Source organism: Stegastes partitus, unplaced genomic scaffold (genome assembly GCF_000690725.1).
Source record: "Stegastes partitus isolate 25-593 unplaced genomic scaffold, Stegastes_partitus-1.0.2 Scaffold497, whole genome shotgun sequence".
Taxonomy (NCBI): domain Eukaryota; kingdom Metazoa; phylum Chordata; class Actinopteri; family Pomacentridae; genus Stegastes; species Stegastes partitus.
In genome coordinates, this window is record NW_007578228.1 from 204,774 (window position 1) to 221,797 (window position 17,024).

At 42.6% G+C, this 17,024-nt stretch overlaps 1 protein-coding gene across 1 annotated transcript in view; it reads left to right on the top strand.

Annotated features, from left to right (window-relative positions):
* Window positions 1-17,024, top strand: part of agmo (alkylglycerol monooxygenase) — a 72,982-nt gene that overhangs the window by 32,817 nt on the left and 23,141 nt on the right. Inside the window, exons 4-10 of the mRNA XM_008287364.1 lie at window positions 3,475-3,578; window positions 6,151-6,246; window positions 9,402-9,468; window positions 9,747-9,812; window positions 11,848-11,927; window positions 12,328-12,462; window positions 15,757-15,873. Of these exons, the coding sequence (XP_008285586.1) occupies window positions 3,475-3,578; window positions 6,151-6,246; window positions 9,402-9,468; window positions 9,747-9,812; window positions 11,848-11,927; window positions 12,328-12,462; window positions 15,757-15,873 (665 nt within the window). The remainder of the gene's footprint in view (window positions 1-3,474; window positions 3,579-6,150; window positions 6,247-9,401; window positions 9,469-9,746; window positions 9,813-11,847; window positions 11,928-12,327; window positions 12,463-15,756; window positions 15,874-17,024) is intronic.

A 17,024-nucleotide genomic window follows, 5' to 3' on the forward strand; every position in this document is an offset into this window, starting at 1 on the left:
TTCCATAGTCTACAGCAGGAATAAACAATTAAAATAAAATCACAACTGCAGTACAGCCACGTGCAACATCTAAATCACAACAGCTGCTATTTTATGGAAAAAAGGTCAAAAGAGTCACAAAATACCATCATGAATGAAGCATAGTGGAGCTACAAAGACGCCCTGGTGGCAGAAAAAAATCACGTCAATATTTGTTTCAGGGGAAAAGAAATGATCATTTAGCAGTTGCTAATCAATACATCTGTCAAAATAATTGTAAAAGGATTTCTGTTTTGTTTTGCTCATACAGCCTCTAAACGAGACCCTGACTTGAGCAGGTGGAAATGTCAGCTGGTCCAGTCCTTGAAAAATGGATCTAAGCTGATGACACTAACCTGTCAGTGGTGATGCTGACATTAGCAATTAGCTCAAAGTATCAGGTTACCAAAGCACAGCCTCAAAGGACCACCAGCACGGCTGTCGAGTCGCCATCGAGAGTCTGGTCCAAGTCCTGCTTATCAATGGTGTAAAAACTGGCAAATATTAAAATCGCTTGCTCCTGTACTCTGTCTTATTGATATTTTATCTCCACATTTCTGACAAATACAACACATGTGACTGTGATTCTCCAGGACTCAGATGGAGGGACAGAACATTAATCTTTCAAAAGATATTTCCTCAGTTAGTGTTTTGATGACAGTAGAGGAAGACAGAGGCTGACACATTGGTTTCAGATCTCAGATGGGTGTCGTATTGGGCCGAGATCTGGTGGCTACGAAGGCCACAGCATCGGATTCACATTTCCATCATCGCCAAACCATTCAGTGACCCCATCTCACTCTGGGGGAGACTGATGCCATCAGGGTCACAGGATTAAGGCAGAACAACTTTGTATTGATCTACAGTGGACACAAACTACAGCAGCAAGATGCCCCCTACAGCCCAACAGAGGCCCCAGATCCCCTCATGTGGAGGGTCAAGGGTTCAGGTTTTTCCCCTTAATTTGTCACCTGTCCATATTTCATGCACGGCAATACAGAATGGGGCCTAAACAATTGGCCACAACTATTCGAACTATTCTGAGTTTAGTGGACGTCTGACAGGCGATCACAAACAAGTATTGTCTGTGGACGTGACATAAAGCGCCACAAATGTCCCTCACCTGATTAGCGCGCACTCATCCTTGTTATTCCTGAGAAATCGTGAGTTAAGGCTCACTGGAGGCCAGATGGAAGTGCCGTCCTCAGCATTTCTCTGCTCTTGCTGGGAACGTGGGCTCTGTGGCATTGGTTCTCACCATTAACGGGGCTTCCCTCCTGAATAGGCCCTGCCAAACTATGCAGCGTCCCGCCGAGTCCAGAGATGAGGACATGGGCTTGCAGTGAAGCCTAGCAGTTCCAACTTCCTATCAATGACAACAAGCATCAATCTTAGCCGCCCTTAGTCCTGGACCCTGCCAAGCATGACTCCAGTGAGCAGAAAAAAAGCTAAAAACCTCAGGCTGCTGGAATTAAACAAAGGCTGGATTATCCCCTGAATATGTCTCTTAGCTGGACAGTTCATCTCTGAATCCCCCATGGCTCAGAGCGGAAGGAGCGTCATAATTTTTGCTCTTGACTGCTGTGGATGCAGCCAGTCTCCTCCTCCTCCTCCTCCCGGCTCACACTCGGGCCTTGTCTGCAGACTTCTGTCAGTTGCGTTGAGAGGGCTAATAAAGTTTGAAATAAAATCCAACCCTGTTGCTTCCATTTTGACTCAATCCAAAATACACCATTTAACACTGTATGTGACACTTCCAAAAACATTCCCTGTGACATTTATTCGCTCACACCTGCTGAAATCCAGCAATAACCCTGTTAAATAAGTGAGGTGTGGAGTATTGCTCAGGAGCGGTAGTTTTCACTCGGGGCTTCCCAAACACTCGAGGAATTCCACCTCGGTTTTTTAACTGATTAGAAATGCGTTCGGACAGATCGCCGGTGCTCTCGGCTCTCGCAGCACTCACCTTCGGCTCTCAGCGGCGTGTTTGTTCAGCTGCGGCGGAGCCTCGACCCATTGGGCTTTACGACTGCCGGCCTCGGCGCAATCCGCAAGTTTATTAAACAGAGAGAAGGGGAGCGTTTGAGATGTGACACTTGGATGCTTATCTTTGAGTAGAAGGGAGGAATCTCACAATGAGCACATTTATTATGTTGTGTGTTTTTTGGATGCATGCGTAGACGTGCTGGAACCTTCAACTTGCATTTCCTCTAATGACCAGCAGAGGGCGACTACTCCGGATGCAAAAAGAAGTTAGGCTGCTTAGAAATCTATGAGAACATAACTCTGCCTCTTACTTGGTTTATTACCTCAGAAAATAAGATCAAAGTAAGTTCATCGTGTCAGTCACGGGTTTCAAGTCTTTGTCAATACAGCATGAGGTTCGTTTTCTACATTATGGCTCCACTTAGCATAAAATAGACCCAAGGTAGCGGCACCCCAGCTAGCTTTGGATTGATAAGTTGCGGCGTACATTGTGTCCTCGAAATCCAGTGAGATCCACCTCACTGGTCACGTGCGATTTCAAAGGGCCAAACTCCAAACTTAATGCTTCAATTGGTCGACCACAAACCAATGGGTGACATCGGCATTTCCAAAATCATCAAACTATTCCTTTAAGGAAGTACCTAAATACTTAAAGCTAAAAATAATTCTGTGATTCTAACCCTGACATTTCAGCTTTTCAGCCACCCAAAACGAAACCGCACTCACTCATCCTCAATATCTTATTTAACTCAAGTTTAATGATTTGACAATCCAACCCTTAATCACAAATCCCATTACGCATCGGGGCTGCCATATAAAACTTAAACCTCGTTTAATAACCTGGGCTGCCTGCGTTATAATGGATACATTACTATTCATAGTATACTGTATATAAGGCTTTGTGGTTCTGCAATATTTGAAGGTTACTGTTCTCTCTTGTACGGCAGCAGAAGCCAAAGTGGACGGGAGGTGCCAAAAAGCACAGACCAGACGGGGTGGTCCGGAAACGGTCTGGAGATCCAGTGAAACTTAACAAGCATGTTCCCTTTGGATGTTAAAATGAAGTGTAACACAGATATTAATGTAGCAAGTATCACAACACAGCAGAGGAATGTAAACTGGAGCACTGGGACATCAGGCTGGAGGCTAACCAGCTGCAGCCGAATACCCCCGTAGTCATAATAGCCCCGAAACCCCACCCCCCCACCCCTCTTAATGGCCGGCGGGTCTCAAGCCTCGACTTTTCATCGCGGCTGGCCGGGAGCGAGATCGAAATGACTCCTTCTGGGGATGAAAGTGTCTAGTTACTCATCTGGGGAGGGAGCACGGCTGATTGTTGGGATAAATCACTGGTGGTGGCGGGAGGGTTCGAGGCCTGTGCACGACTCTTGTGCAGAAAGTTCCGTCCTTGCTGTTAGCGAATGAAGTGACAAACTGTTTGATGTGTGTGTGTGTGTGATTTTTCTCCAGAGGTGGCCATCCTTTGGGCTGCTCACCAGGTTCACCACAGCTCTGAGTACTACAACCTCTCCACTGCTCTCAGACAGTCCCTCACCCAGCAGCTCACCTCATGGGTAAGATATTATCATAGGATATATTCATGAATGAGAATGATTAGCGACTTCTTGGTGCCACAGAACTCTGTCGTGAGCCACACTGTCAGACTGGGTCACATGTTCCTTCATTTCCTTGATCACACACATCGTCGTTTATTTCCAATCAGTCCCGAGTATAACTTCCTGCCGCTGTAATTACTCACTAGAATATCAAACCTTGTGGCAATAAAGGTCTTCAGCGAATGTACATGTTTGCTATCAGCTACGTGGACGTCTGTTTTATTGTAGATTTAATAATTAAAGAGATAAAATACAAGGGTAGCTCTTGGCTTCACCTGGAAACACGGGGCATAACTATAACTATAAATTCTTATATCGCTGTCCACAGAAGCTCAAGTGTTTAAAGCAGTCAGAGTAAAAAGGATGGGGAAGCTTCGAGCTGTCGCTCCAGGACAATGGATCCGTCCACAGATGCATTGTCCTTAAATTTTACTGGCAGTAATACAACAACGACAACCAACAGCACAGTGCATGAGCATAGTTATCAGTCCATATCAACTCATAAGAGCCCAGAGATGTGGGGGTGACAGTAAGACAGAGCCTATGAACTTCTGTCTTGGCCAACACACATACAGAATATACAGAATGCAAAAAAAAAGGAAAACCATTTAAAGAAGACGAGGAGAACCGCCACCATGCCGATCCCTCTTTTCCCGAAGAAATAAAGTCCATTTCTTCCACCTTGCCATGTAAAGGTCCTTTTTAAGTCTAAGAAGGAAGTCTTTCCATCTCATGGATTTCCTTCATAACATTGAACCAATGATCTGCTGTAGGCAGGTCAGATTTCAACCAGTTTCTGGTGATTGCCTTCTTTGCTGCTAAAATCATAATTTTCAGGAGATATTTGTCACTTTCTGTCGATTCCTCTGGTGTATCTCCCAGATGGAGTGACATGAAGGTTGGTGGGATCCGGCATCTGAGAATATGTTGGACAGTTGTCCCAACGTTTCCCCAAAATGGTTTTATCAGTGGGCAGTTCCAGAAAATATGGTGACGATTTGCTTCATCATCCCCACAGTTACGCCACATTTTTGGTATGATAACGATAGATACACGTTCATCTTGGGAGTAATAAAAAAAAACCCAACAAGGTTCTTCTGAGAGTATTCCAATGCATAGAGCAAGAAGTGGTAAACACAGATTCACACATGTTCTTCCATTGTTGGTTGCTCATTGTCACCAAACTCTCTTTCCTGTGACCTGTTTTTAATGTTAACAATCAGTAGAAATGAATCTCGATTTTGTTTTAGCGTTTTAAGAGAACCAAATGTTAGTTTATTTCATTTGTGCATAATAAAGCCAACTCTTGCACTTTTTCTGTTAATCTGACGGCATCTGGACTTCCTGTCTAAAGGAGCACCCTGGTTGCTTTTTTATAAAAGTTGCATAGATTACTACTAGATCGTACCAAACGTTTCTGTATCAGTGTCAACATGGCACAAGTCTGACCTGCATGCAGTCACATGAACAGATTGGTATACACAAGATGTACTAATGTAGGATATTGTCCATGTGGTAATATACAAAAAATGTACAATATGAAATGAAAATAGGATAAATAAAGAGGTACCCAGTGTGCAAAATTAGACCGTGCAAAGATGGATTTTAAAAACGTGTCATAGTTATGGGGCCATGTGGTTTTATTGCACATTATAAAGTCATAAAGTCATAGAAAGTGTTTGTTTGAATTGTCCCTTTCCCTCAACAGGCCGCCCCTTTCGCTAGGCCACAATTGAAAATACAAACTGTGTTCTTAATCTGTTTTGCCTGCTTAAATAAAGGTCAATAAAAATAAATAAAAACTCTGTGCTGCCTAACTGTAGATATATGTGAAGCATCCACGCTTCAGAATTTTCCGCCTCTTTGCTGCGTTGTTAGTATTTGAAGCGCTGAGTACCGTCGTGGCTCCAACTCCATCAGAATCGTACTTATTAATGTGAACACATACCAGGAATGTGATTCTAGTTTCTGCATCTTTCAATGAACTCACCCTCTTCAGTCGTCACTACATGTGATGTATGTTCTGGACAGACATGGACGTAGCATCACTGGTTGATGTTGAGGTCTACAACTGTGAGGAGATAATTCTACAATAGTTATGAAAGTTTTTCACAAATTCAAGAATTCTACTGCTTCTATTTTACCTATTTCCTTTTCCAAATAATGTTTTTGTAAAATCGACAAATAGCATGGTAGGAAACAGCCTTACAAATTACCTTCATTACGATATTAGAAGATGAACATGTGCACACCTGCAGGAGTCTGATGCTGGTGATGGTGTTCATTTGGAATATCAGAGTTAAATTTATCAAACATCCTGTTAAACGCTTGGCTTGCATGTGAACTGCTCATTGTGTTGTTAAAGCTGGTAAATAACACAAGATCTGCTGGAGAGACTAAGACGTCTCCTGGGCTTGCTTACAATGAAATCATCACTGGGTAACTGAAACCAAATATCTGTTTGTTGCTCAGTCTCGGTGCCGGAGCTCTGTGAAGCTGTATTAAGAAGACTCTCTCCTCTCCCCTCCAGCTTTTCTACATGCCCTTGGCTCTGGTTCTGCCTCCGTCTGTCTTCGCCGTTCACATACAGCTGAACCTGCTCTACCAGTTCTGGATCCACACGGAGGTAAATATTTAAACGTACGCTGCGGATTCTTCAATCCGTCCGTCTGTAGCCGTGAAAAACACTGAGGCAGCTTCAAAAAGTCCCGCACGGTGTTTGAAGTTACCAGCAGACGTGTGGTTTGATGAGTGATTTGGTGTCAGCTTGTTGTACAGACGTGTAAACATGAGCAGTGACACATAATGTCCTGTAACAGTAGCTGCTGTTGTCCAGAGGAGCCACAGTGGTTCTGGATGAATAGCAGCTGCCTCTTACTGTAAATGTGCACAGAAATACATTATCTTTCAGTGAAATGATTATATATAATACAACTTACAAGAGATTAATGCTTTTTATTAATTTCTTGTCATTTTTAATTGGAATATGTTTAGTTATTTTGGACAAAGAAACTGAAAGGAGTATTTTACAGATAAAAGATGAACAAAAATAATCATTTTCTAGATGTGGCTCTCCTTAAGCCGCCTGTTTTATATTCTACATGTGGGAAGCATCAGTTGTTACGTGATCAAACATACGCAGCCCTGTTTGAGTGTACTGTTCGCTGTTGCTATGCAGAATTAATACGAAAAGAAAAGTTATCTTTCTCCCCGTGCCAGTACTAATCGCCGTGTTAAGCCAGGCTTTTGTGGATTCAGGGCTGCAGTGGAACCTGTGTTCAATAAAAAATAATGAGATTTTATGAAATATTCCAAACAGAAGCATGACCACTCCGCCTGCCTTTAAAGTGACTGCGAGTATCACTTTTACAATCCCCGCGATCGTTAGAGGGAATGAATGGATTTGGAACGCCTTCCATCTTTTAGTGCACTATTAGTGAAAACAGTCGTAATAGTCACAATTTTCTGAGGGGATGTAATTTATGCCTCCTTTATAGGCTCTTTTTTTTTTGATGTCATGTAATTTACTGGCGCACCATTCGCTCGCTGCAGCTTCAGAGCCGGACTGAAGTGGTGGAGACCCCCTTTCATTCAAGATAAAACTCTCACGCTCGGCTGCCAGACGCAGCCATTACGTGGAAATAATGAATCACCGAGAAACGCTGTCCAGCCGTGCCGCATTTCTCCAGATTGAGAGGTCTGTCATGCGGGTGTGAACCATCAGAATATCTGAGTTGCAAACTTAAAGGGGAAACATGAACTGTGTGAAATGTGCTGTGTGACCTCCGCAATCTGTGGCGACCGGCTGATGCATCTGTTTGATATCGTCCAACCGAAAAAAAAGAAATGATTAATGTGTACGAAATGTACTCACGAGGCGTCCAACTGCATGGTTGTTTAGACCGGACCACATGTGGATGGACTCGGTGTGTGTGTGTGTGTGTGTGTGTGTGTGTGTGTGTGTGTGTGTGTTAATGGGCTTAACTATTATCAGTCGTGTTAACATCCCTGCTTTTGGCACTTTTTCTCTTTCCCAGTGCTGTAGTTGTTGTTACAGCACCATTAAAGACGCATAGAAATGAAGCGATTTTAGCTTTTTAATGAGGAAATCGGTTATGAAGGCTGAAGCGTGACATCGACAGCTCAACTAACAACATATTGTGTCCTTCCAAAGGTTGTTAGAAGAAGTCTTTTGCTTTATGTCTTTAGTTTTGGTTCCAAAGATGATCCAAATGGAGGGCTGCTTTTTTTTTTCTGAAGCTAGATTTCATAGTTTCCAGTGGATGTGGATGATCCCTGATGGTTTTTCCTCCAGTGCCAGCAACAGGGCAGAATCATAGCCCGTACATAAACACGTATGAACCCTCTGAAACATCACCCACAGGTTTCCTGCAGAACTCAGTGTGGTAACTTTGGCCAATTTTCCATCTTGATGCCATTTTTCAACACTTTTTTTTAAGTTGCCGCTTTGTCCTCTGCTAACGAAGAAAAGCATCTTGAGAATGACGCCCAGGATTCCAGGGAACTCGTTGTTTGTGAGTCCTGACAACGACATCCAGAGCTCCGAGGAATTTACTGTTTGTCATCCTTTATGGTCGTCTTTTTGGTGACCACATATATGTTCGTTTACCGTCAGTTCAGAGTTTCCACTTTTAAACATCTATTAGTCAGATCACCATCATGCTGTTTTGGACGCTCCATGAGCTCTGATGAGTCAATGTGTTGCACAAGTTTCCCTTGAAATGTGTCGAGCACATTCATTCTCCAAACAAACCTTTTTGATTCTGTCTTTTCTCTAATGGGGATGTTAAGACAAACGAGCTGCTGGGATATTGGTTTTTCTTAAAGGCAGAGAATAGAGATGTTTTAGAACTACGCTGTACATTGAACCCAGTTTATTAGCAGATAACAAAAATACAGTCGTGACTCGATAATCCGACCCTTAACAATCCTAAACCTGCTATCCGACAAGTTTTTAGGAAAAACCAACAGAACCCATAAAAACAGCCTTAACATAGCGACAGCCTTGGATTGTGACTCCAGCATGACATTTAATGTCACCAATCAGGATGACGGCGTATTATCTGACTGAACAATCCCACAGATTGGCTACGTTCACACTGCAGGACTTGATGCTCAATGAGGATTTCTTTGTGACTTCCTTCACGTTTCCAGTTCAATGCGACTTTTATGTGATCTGCTGTGTGAACTTCATACGACCCAAAAGTGTCCCGCATGCGCAGAAGAGGACACGACGACGTCACACGCAGCGAGCGTGCTCAGTGTTTATGGAAGTAAACATGGATGGTAACGGTGGAGCGTATCTGCCACTCCCCCACCGCCACCGATGGTGGAAACAGAAGTGTGAGCGCTAACTAAACTAGCATCAGCAGTCAAGTACTGCCTGTGTGTTCTGGACACTTCCACCCCGTCAGAGCGCACCGGTCAGTTAGGCGTTAAGTCCAGCGATGCGTAGTGTTCTAACAATACACTAGTTATTACAACAACTATGAACAATAATTAACAACAAACGAGCCTTCCAGCATCAAGCCCTCCTTGTATCTGGACCTCCGTCTTGACAATCCGACATAAAAGAAGATTTTACATTTAGTGTCGGATTATCGAGTCACATATGGTAACACAACATAACAGAAAACAACATGATCATAGATTGTACGAATAGTTTTTTTTTAGTATTATATATGAGAACGCAACAGATTATGACTTTAAAATGTGTCCACTTGTCAAGTATCTCATGTTTTTTGTCTTGTTTTCTTCCAGTTGATCAGAGACCTTGGACCTCTGGAGTGGATCTTTAACACCCCAAAACACCACAGAGTCCATCACGGTGAGACGGGTTTAGCTTTATACATGAAAATCACAACCTAACCTGTTGAATTTATCAAACAAGAGAGAAGAAAAGGTTGGCGATTACTGGTGTTAAATGTAGTTTTCTCTATTTGGAGTTAATTCTTATCAGACTGATACACCAGCTGTTTGTTCTACTCAGGTAAAGCTGGCAGTACGGATATAACGGGGGGGAAAGAAAGAGGAATCTGAAATCAGAGATGTTTTTTTTATTATCTGAATGAAATTTGCAGTAACCTCACAGTGTAACCTCAACAGGGAGAAACCTGTACTGCATTGACAAGAACTACGGTGGAATCCTGATCATTTGGGACAGATTGTTCGGTAAGCAGAAATCATTTGTGTTTGCTTCTGTTCCTGTTTTTTTATGCGTCCATGTAGTTGTAGGACCACGAGTCAAGTCACCACGGCTGTCTTGCACGTCTTTGTTTTTCATATTACAATCACAGATGTTATTGTCAGAGCGGAGACTAAAGATCAGTGATTCAAGATGAGTCATTTTCAGGACGAAAGTGAAAGTGAAGGAGTTTTATGACACCAAAACTCATGTATTTTAAGCTCTACAGTGTAAAATATGTTGTTGAATTACCTTTACATTTACTTTTTAAGCATTCAATGTACGTGTCTGAAACGGACAGTAGCGTCATGTGTCGTGTCAAACAACTTGTACGTTTTCAAATATAACCTCCGTACACTATCAAAGCATCCAAGCAGTTTTTTGTGACTTCATGCCATCATCTACCAACATCAGAGTCAATGTGCACCTTGAGGGAGTTTCTTCGACTTTGCCATCAGCTCTAGAGTCCAGATGACCTCTGACCGCTGACTGCCATTCTTCTTTCATTACACTGACCTCACAAAACACATTTCTGGCCATAACTCAAGAATTCAGTGTCTAAACTTGGCAAATATGGCCAGGCGTGGATGTAGCCCAGCGAGCAGGGAATGTTTCCACAACGTTGGCCAGTTTTTTAGAATGTTTTGAAGTTGTTATCTAATCTTCAGAGAGAGTTTTTAAGGATATTTATCATTTCCAATAACGCTCCTGTAATGTTTCAGTAAACCAAGACGTAAACATGAACATTCAGAGGATGTTTGGAGGATGTTTTCAGGGCCACAGATTGTGTTACATGACAACAAAGTAGGAACGTTAAATAAATGTTTTCCAGGGATTAGCAAGCCCTCAAATCATTTCTTGTAGAACTTCCCCTTACTGTGATATATTAACAAAGCTGGAACATTATGTCTGCAATGTTCTGAGGATGTTCTGGGGATGTTGTAAAGGGAACGCATTATAGAATCTATGAAACGTTCTTACAACGTTCTTGCATTGTAGCAAAGGAACAACGTTCATATATTATAGCAAAGAAAGGGCGTTCTTGAGGCAGCATTTGACTTTTAAAAACCTTAGGACATAACTATCCAACGATGTTATTACCAAACGGTAACGGTTAGTTACCCTACTTTTAAGAAGAACATTCTGAAAACATCTGGAGAACGCTAGAACATAGTTATGGTATCGCCCAGTTTCACAATGACAAAAACACAATAAAGGGAAAATGCTACTCAATAAGCTGTAGGTGCCTGTAATCTGTATACTGGACTCAGGTTTGCATCAAATGTATAATATATAAAAAATATAATAAAAAAATATATAAAAATAATATATAATATAAATACATAATATCAATCGCACCGTCAGTTAGGTGTGAAATCCAGCGATGCGTAGAAGGAGAAGGTTTCCATTTAGTGCCGGATTATCGAGTCATGACTGTAATTTAGAAAAACTGAAGGAGCACATCTCTGTCTGTACATCTGCAGACTGTTGGTTGGACACAGAAGCTGCGATCCCAACATGTTGACAGTTTTATCTTTGGATTATCTGACCTACTAAATTTGGCGAATGTACGTTTCAAATAAGTGAGATTAGTGGTTCTCCAAAACATCTTTACTTCTACATTCTGCCTCATGTGGCTCTTTTAAATGATCTTGTTCAATAATGATGAAGGTTTCGTCCTGGTTACAAACCCAAAGAGAACTCTGATATGTTGCTGTTCATTGTTCAACTTGTACAAAAATCAGAGACCAGCTGGTGAACGTGGTGGAACATTTATCAGCTAACAATGTTTTTCTAAAGCGCTGGTGGAGACCAAAACAGAAACAAAAGGCAGGAATACTGGACTAAAAACACAAACTCTAAATGAATGTTAGCTCCTCTCCAAGTTTACAAAATGAGGAGGACGTCAGTGTTGTGAATTTTATTGTGCTGACTTTGCTCTACTGCCCAACGTCTCAAAAATAGGTTAAAGAATCAGTAAAAGAAGTCTAAGGCTTGTTATTTTGTTTGTGTCCTCCTCAGGTACCTTCGCCTCCGAGACAGACAAAGTGATCTACGGCCTGGTCTTCCCCATCAGGACGTTTGAGATCCTCTACGTTCAGGTCAGTGTCATCTCCCACCGCTGATGCGGGCCATCGGTCAATCAGCTCACCTCCATCCGAGCGTAAACACCTCCAGCAGATGAGGTGTGAGCTCATGTTTCCCTCGCTGGCTGACTGGCCGGTTTGTAACCATAACATTATTACTCTACTCCAAACAAACTGCCCAGCTGAGGTGAAAGAGGCCAATAAAACCCAATGCCAGGTGGATGTTATGATTATTTGTGCTGCCCTCACCGCTGGCAGAGCGCAGCGTGAGCGATGTCCTGCCCAATGAAAGCAGAAACATTCCTACTCAGGATTAATTATCGGCGCTATTGCCTCGTTAGCGTTCGTCAGTTTAATGCGGTGTTTGACTGTACATTGATGTCTGACTTCTGTGTTTTTTCTCTCTCTCTTTTAGTTGCACTACTATTTATATTTGTGGAAGAAGTCCAAAACTTACAAAACAATCATCCACAAATTGGCAACTTTCTCGAACGGCCCGAGCTGGAGACCCGGTAAACCCCGGCTGGGCGACCACGTCAACAATCCCAAGGTTTGCATCATTCCTCACAGAAAAAAAAAATGCCCTCAGGCTTCATTACCCATCATTTTGACACACGCAAAACGCAGGCCCCAAATGACTCAGAGCATTCCTTATTGAGAGATTCATATGTTCTTAAAGTTTTACAAGGAGCTGCCACATCAAATAAAGCTGCGAAGCCTTTGTAGAGGCAACACAATAAGTTCAGTTTCACTGTCTTTAAACACAGTCTGCAGAAATAAAACCGCATGCAGTGGAGTGTAAAAGTGCATGTGTGTGTGTGTATGTGTGTGTGTGTGTGTGTGTGCAGAAAGAAATACAGGCTCCAGCTGAATGCCCCGGTGGTTAGCTTTGAAATAACGCTGATGGTGTCACATATTTAGGTCCCTCATGCTTCACACTTAAAAAAAAAAAAAAAAAGAAAAAGTCCCCTTTGCCTTTACTATTAAATTGGCCCCTTTAAACGCAGCGGGGCTGGAAGAGTTGGAGTTTAACCGAAATATCTTTAAAGGCTTGGTGTAGGCGGCTTCTTGTTGATATCTGCCGGTGAGGGAAGGAAAGGAAAGAGTGAAGGAGGAGAGAGAGCGTTTCAGCTCTTTGAGAAAAACCAGAGCAGCAGCCTGGAATACCTACAGGGTCGGGGATGGGATGCAGGGGGACCCACATGTGGTGTTTTGGTTCTCCAGGATCCTGGGAAAACCCCCTGAATTAGAGGGAGACATCTGTGATTGGCCAGTTGGTTTGTTTTTTTGCGTTTCATTCCCGAGAGACGTCGCAGTTTCAATATAAAGCCCTCAGGCCTAATCACTTATCATTATGGACGCGTTGGAAGACAAAAGCAGGTCAAATGACTCAGGGAATTCTCACAGAAGGACTCATATATTCCTCAGTATTTGCAGGAAACCGTTCCGCCCAGTAAATCCTGGATGACTCTGTAAATGGAACACAACAAGCTAATTTTCACGAGTTTTGAAATCCAGCCTGTAGGAGACTTTAACAAAAGGGCGTTCTTGAAAGAAAAAAAACAAACTTAAGAGGCTCTGAGAAGTGTGAAAGGTCACAAGACACATTTGAACCTGTTTTCTGCCCTCACGAGGTTTTCCCCCGTGACATTTTTTTTTATTAGCTTTATTATAAAGTTTTCCTTTCCTTGATCTCATTTTCTTTTCTGTTTGCCGTTTCCTTAATCCACCCCTCCCTCGGTGCGGCTTATTGTCCTTTCAAGGTCTGTTAAAGTTGTATTCCTGAACATTTCCAGCATTTTACGAACCTGTTTCTGTGTATGTGTGGCAATTTTTTTCCTCTTCAACAATAGTCACTGGGTGTATGTGATTTCTGTAATTGCTTCTCTGCGCAGTCGTTTTTTATTGCTACTGGCAGAGCGCGCATTTATTTTGCATGATTTAAACGGCGTACCCGCGCTCAGGGGATTCGCTGGAAATGATGCGTTCGCATACCGAACATGATGCAAAACAAAAGCCAGTTGCGGACGTTTGGAAGGAGGATGTGTGGTGGTCGTTGCTTCTTTAGCGTTCTCCGTTAACGTGATGCGACAGGATGAACGTTTGGTTTGGCCGCCGTGCAAACAGACACACCTGTTCTTCTGTTGCCTCTAAAGGGATGCTTCTCTGAACTGAACTCCAGGGTTGTGGTCGGACTGTCAGAAATCATGTCGTATATCTTTTCTTTGACGCTCTCCGTTGACTCGGGTGGAGGGGAGAGATGTGAAGGAGAATTCATAAGGACATAGAAAAAGACAACTAAGGGACTCCAGCTGCACTCGTTTAGCCGTGTGATTATGTAGCAGCGCCGTACGTTCTCACTGTGTTGCTTCATGGAGGCTTTATTAAGGTGGACAACCCAGTGAAAAAATATTACTTCATTACCAAGACTGTAAAAAATAAAAGTATTACAGGCTACCAGTCACAAAAATTCTACCAGATATTTGTCACGTTGAGGATAATTGCTCAACCTCGTGTTTATTCATTCTCCTCGACATGAACTCCAATTAGCATGATTGTATGAAAATAAGGGTTAAATTAATGCAAGTTGAGCTAGGATAGCATGTGAGGCCTCGGGTTGAGTTAGAAACACCGTCCACCCCTCACATCCCTTTTGTTATTCTGATTATAATCCTATAACAGCTGAAGACCCACCACCGATTTTACAGGCTGTGAATATGTAATATGACAAAATACGCTGATCCCACCAACATATTACTGTCAGGTAAGATAAAGGTCCAGCGCTGCAGTGAATGGCCAGATGGTGCATTGCTTTCTGTGTTGCTGTCAGAGGGAATTATGGGACGACATTATTTCCTTACTTTTCGTAAAGGATGGACCGCTCTAACCTTTTCCGTCACGTTTACAGAAGTTGGCCGGCTCCATTCAGGGCTGCTACCGAGACACTTCTGTGCAATTTCACTCGGTTAGGAAGCAAAAACGACTATTCGACCGCAACCTGTGTTATAAGGAACTACATGCCAGCGACGACGCCGGGATCCCCGACCCTCCTCCACAGACAGCGACTCATTGAGTTGCATTAACACACAGATTCTTTGACAGAATTAGCATTTTTATAGCTCAAGCTCAAGATCTAATACCTTTTATTACTTCAAACTCCTGGGCTTTGCTTTCTTTTTACATTTTATAATATGTTTACTTGACAATGAAGCTGATTCTACTTTTAATTCATTACAGTTGGTATCCACAACTGATTATTCGTTAAATTTTGAGTGTGTTTACTGGCACCAAACTAGTTACCAAGTGAGCAGAGAAGCTAAAGTACACAGTTTAAAAAATAAATTGTTATAAAGCAGTGTTAGCATGAATGCAAGCTACTCTGGAAGAAAGAACAAAAGCCATTGGTGCTGTGTCTTGTATGAAAAATAACTGTAAAACTATCTCCTACAAGTTAGTGATAAACAACGTCCAGTCTGATGATAATAATAATTTCAGATTAGCATTTGGGACCTGACAGGCGGTGTGGATGGGGAGCACGTCGGCTCACCGCTTCGTGGCTTTAATGGTGTTTGAAGCCAGAAATAACACCCAGAATACAATATTCTTCTCGTGTATTTACATTATTTATTAACAGGGAGTCAGAGTTCGAGCTTTTCACTGCCCCGAAAGGTCCGACGTAAAATTTCTGAACCCGTAACTGTTAACATGTAGTTAAACTTGAATGAAGTGCTGTTATACAAGTACGGACATGTTGGCCGCTGTCGAGAATCTGTCCAGAAAATTGCTCTACTTACACAAAAAATTAGGGTTTGGGGAATTAAACGTGTTTATTTTCCATGTGCAGGTTACCGGAAAGGAAGTGCCTCACGATCCCAGTTGGTCGATGCCTTTGCAAGTTTATGTGGTCGTACATTTCCTGCTGGTGCTGGGGACTTACCACGAACTGATTGAGAACAAGACGGTATGTATTTGACACGTCGGGAAACCTGCAGATGAGGATTTTCTTGGTCTGAAGCACCTCGACAGTACTTCTGATAAGAGCTTTTTGCGTTCACTTTTTGGTGAGCTGGTGACCTTTTCATCCCTGACTGCTGATATGTTTAGGCTACTGTAATCCCTCATATAAAGTATGACAAGGTGGTCCAGAGCTCTTAATTTAAGGTTGCCTGAGTTCTTGCGTGTTTGTTTGCCAACATTATTTCACTTAATTATGCATTTTGTTGTGGCTGATCCACGGTGGAGCAGAGTCCTCTACTTAGCCAGCAGGAAAAGACCAGCTCTGTCTAACATCATGACAGAATGACGGATCGGCATTCCCCTTTAGAACAACCTTTGTCTATTATTTTCCACTCGACAAGCCAAAAGACCCCCTTCCTCCTTCTTCAGAAAAAAACAGAAACAGGTCTCCTCAGCAGTTATCTTTGGAAGGCTTTTTTCCCTAGGCATAGTTTTGGTTAGCCAAAAACTGCTGTCACGCCCAGCCTCTTCAAACTCCCAAATAAAATGGCCTGTCTTTCTTTTTTTTTTTTTTCTGATCACTACCTCAGTTGTGGTCCCCCCTCACACACACACACACACACACACACACACACTACAACACACACACCTCCTCCAAGGGTTCCCCTCCTTCCTGGCGAATGAAACACCAGCTGGTGGTCCAGCAGTGAACACAAACGCCTTAATTGTCGAGTCAACCATTTCCCAACCCAAATAGCCTTCAGGATGCAGCAATCAGGACTTGGAGGGAAAATAACAAAGTGAGCACTCTGGCCCAACAATAAATCATGTCACTGTTATGTATTTATACCCACATGTTCGCTAGCTGCTTATTTAGCTTGACAATTGATGATACACTGCCGGACAATTTATGGGCTTTGCGTTAATTCGAAGCCATGAAAACATGGCTATTTCAAACAAGTGAAGCTACTCTTCAATTACATCATCAGGCCAACGTGTATGTTTTATTATAGGTTTGCTAAACAGTTCCTATTAGAGGCAGGGAGGGAAATTGACCGTGACAAGACTTTTTATTTCAACGCGAGTCTCCCGTTGGTGTTTTGGTGTTTGCAGCGTTCAGACGTCGGCCGTCCGTGGTGTGGGTTAAGTTTGAAG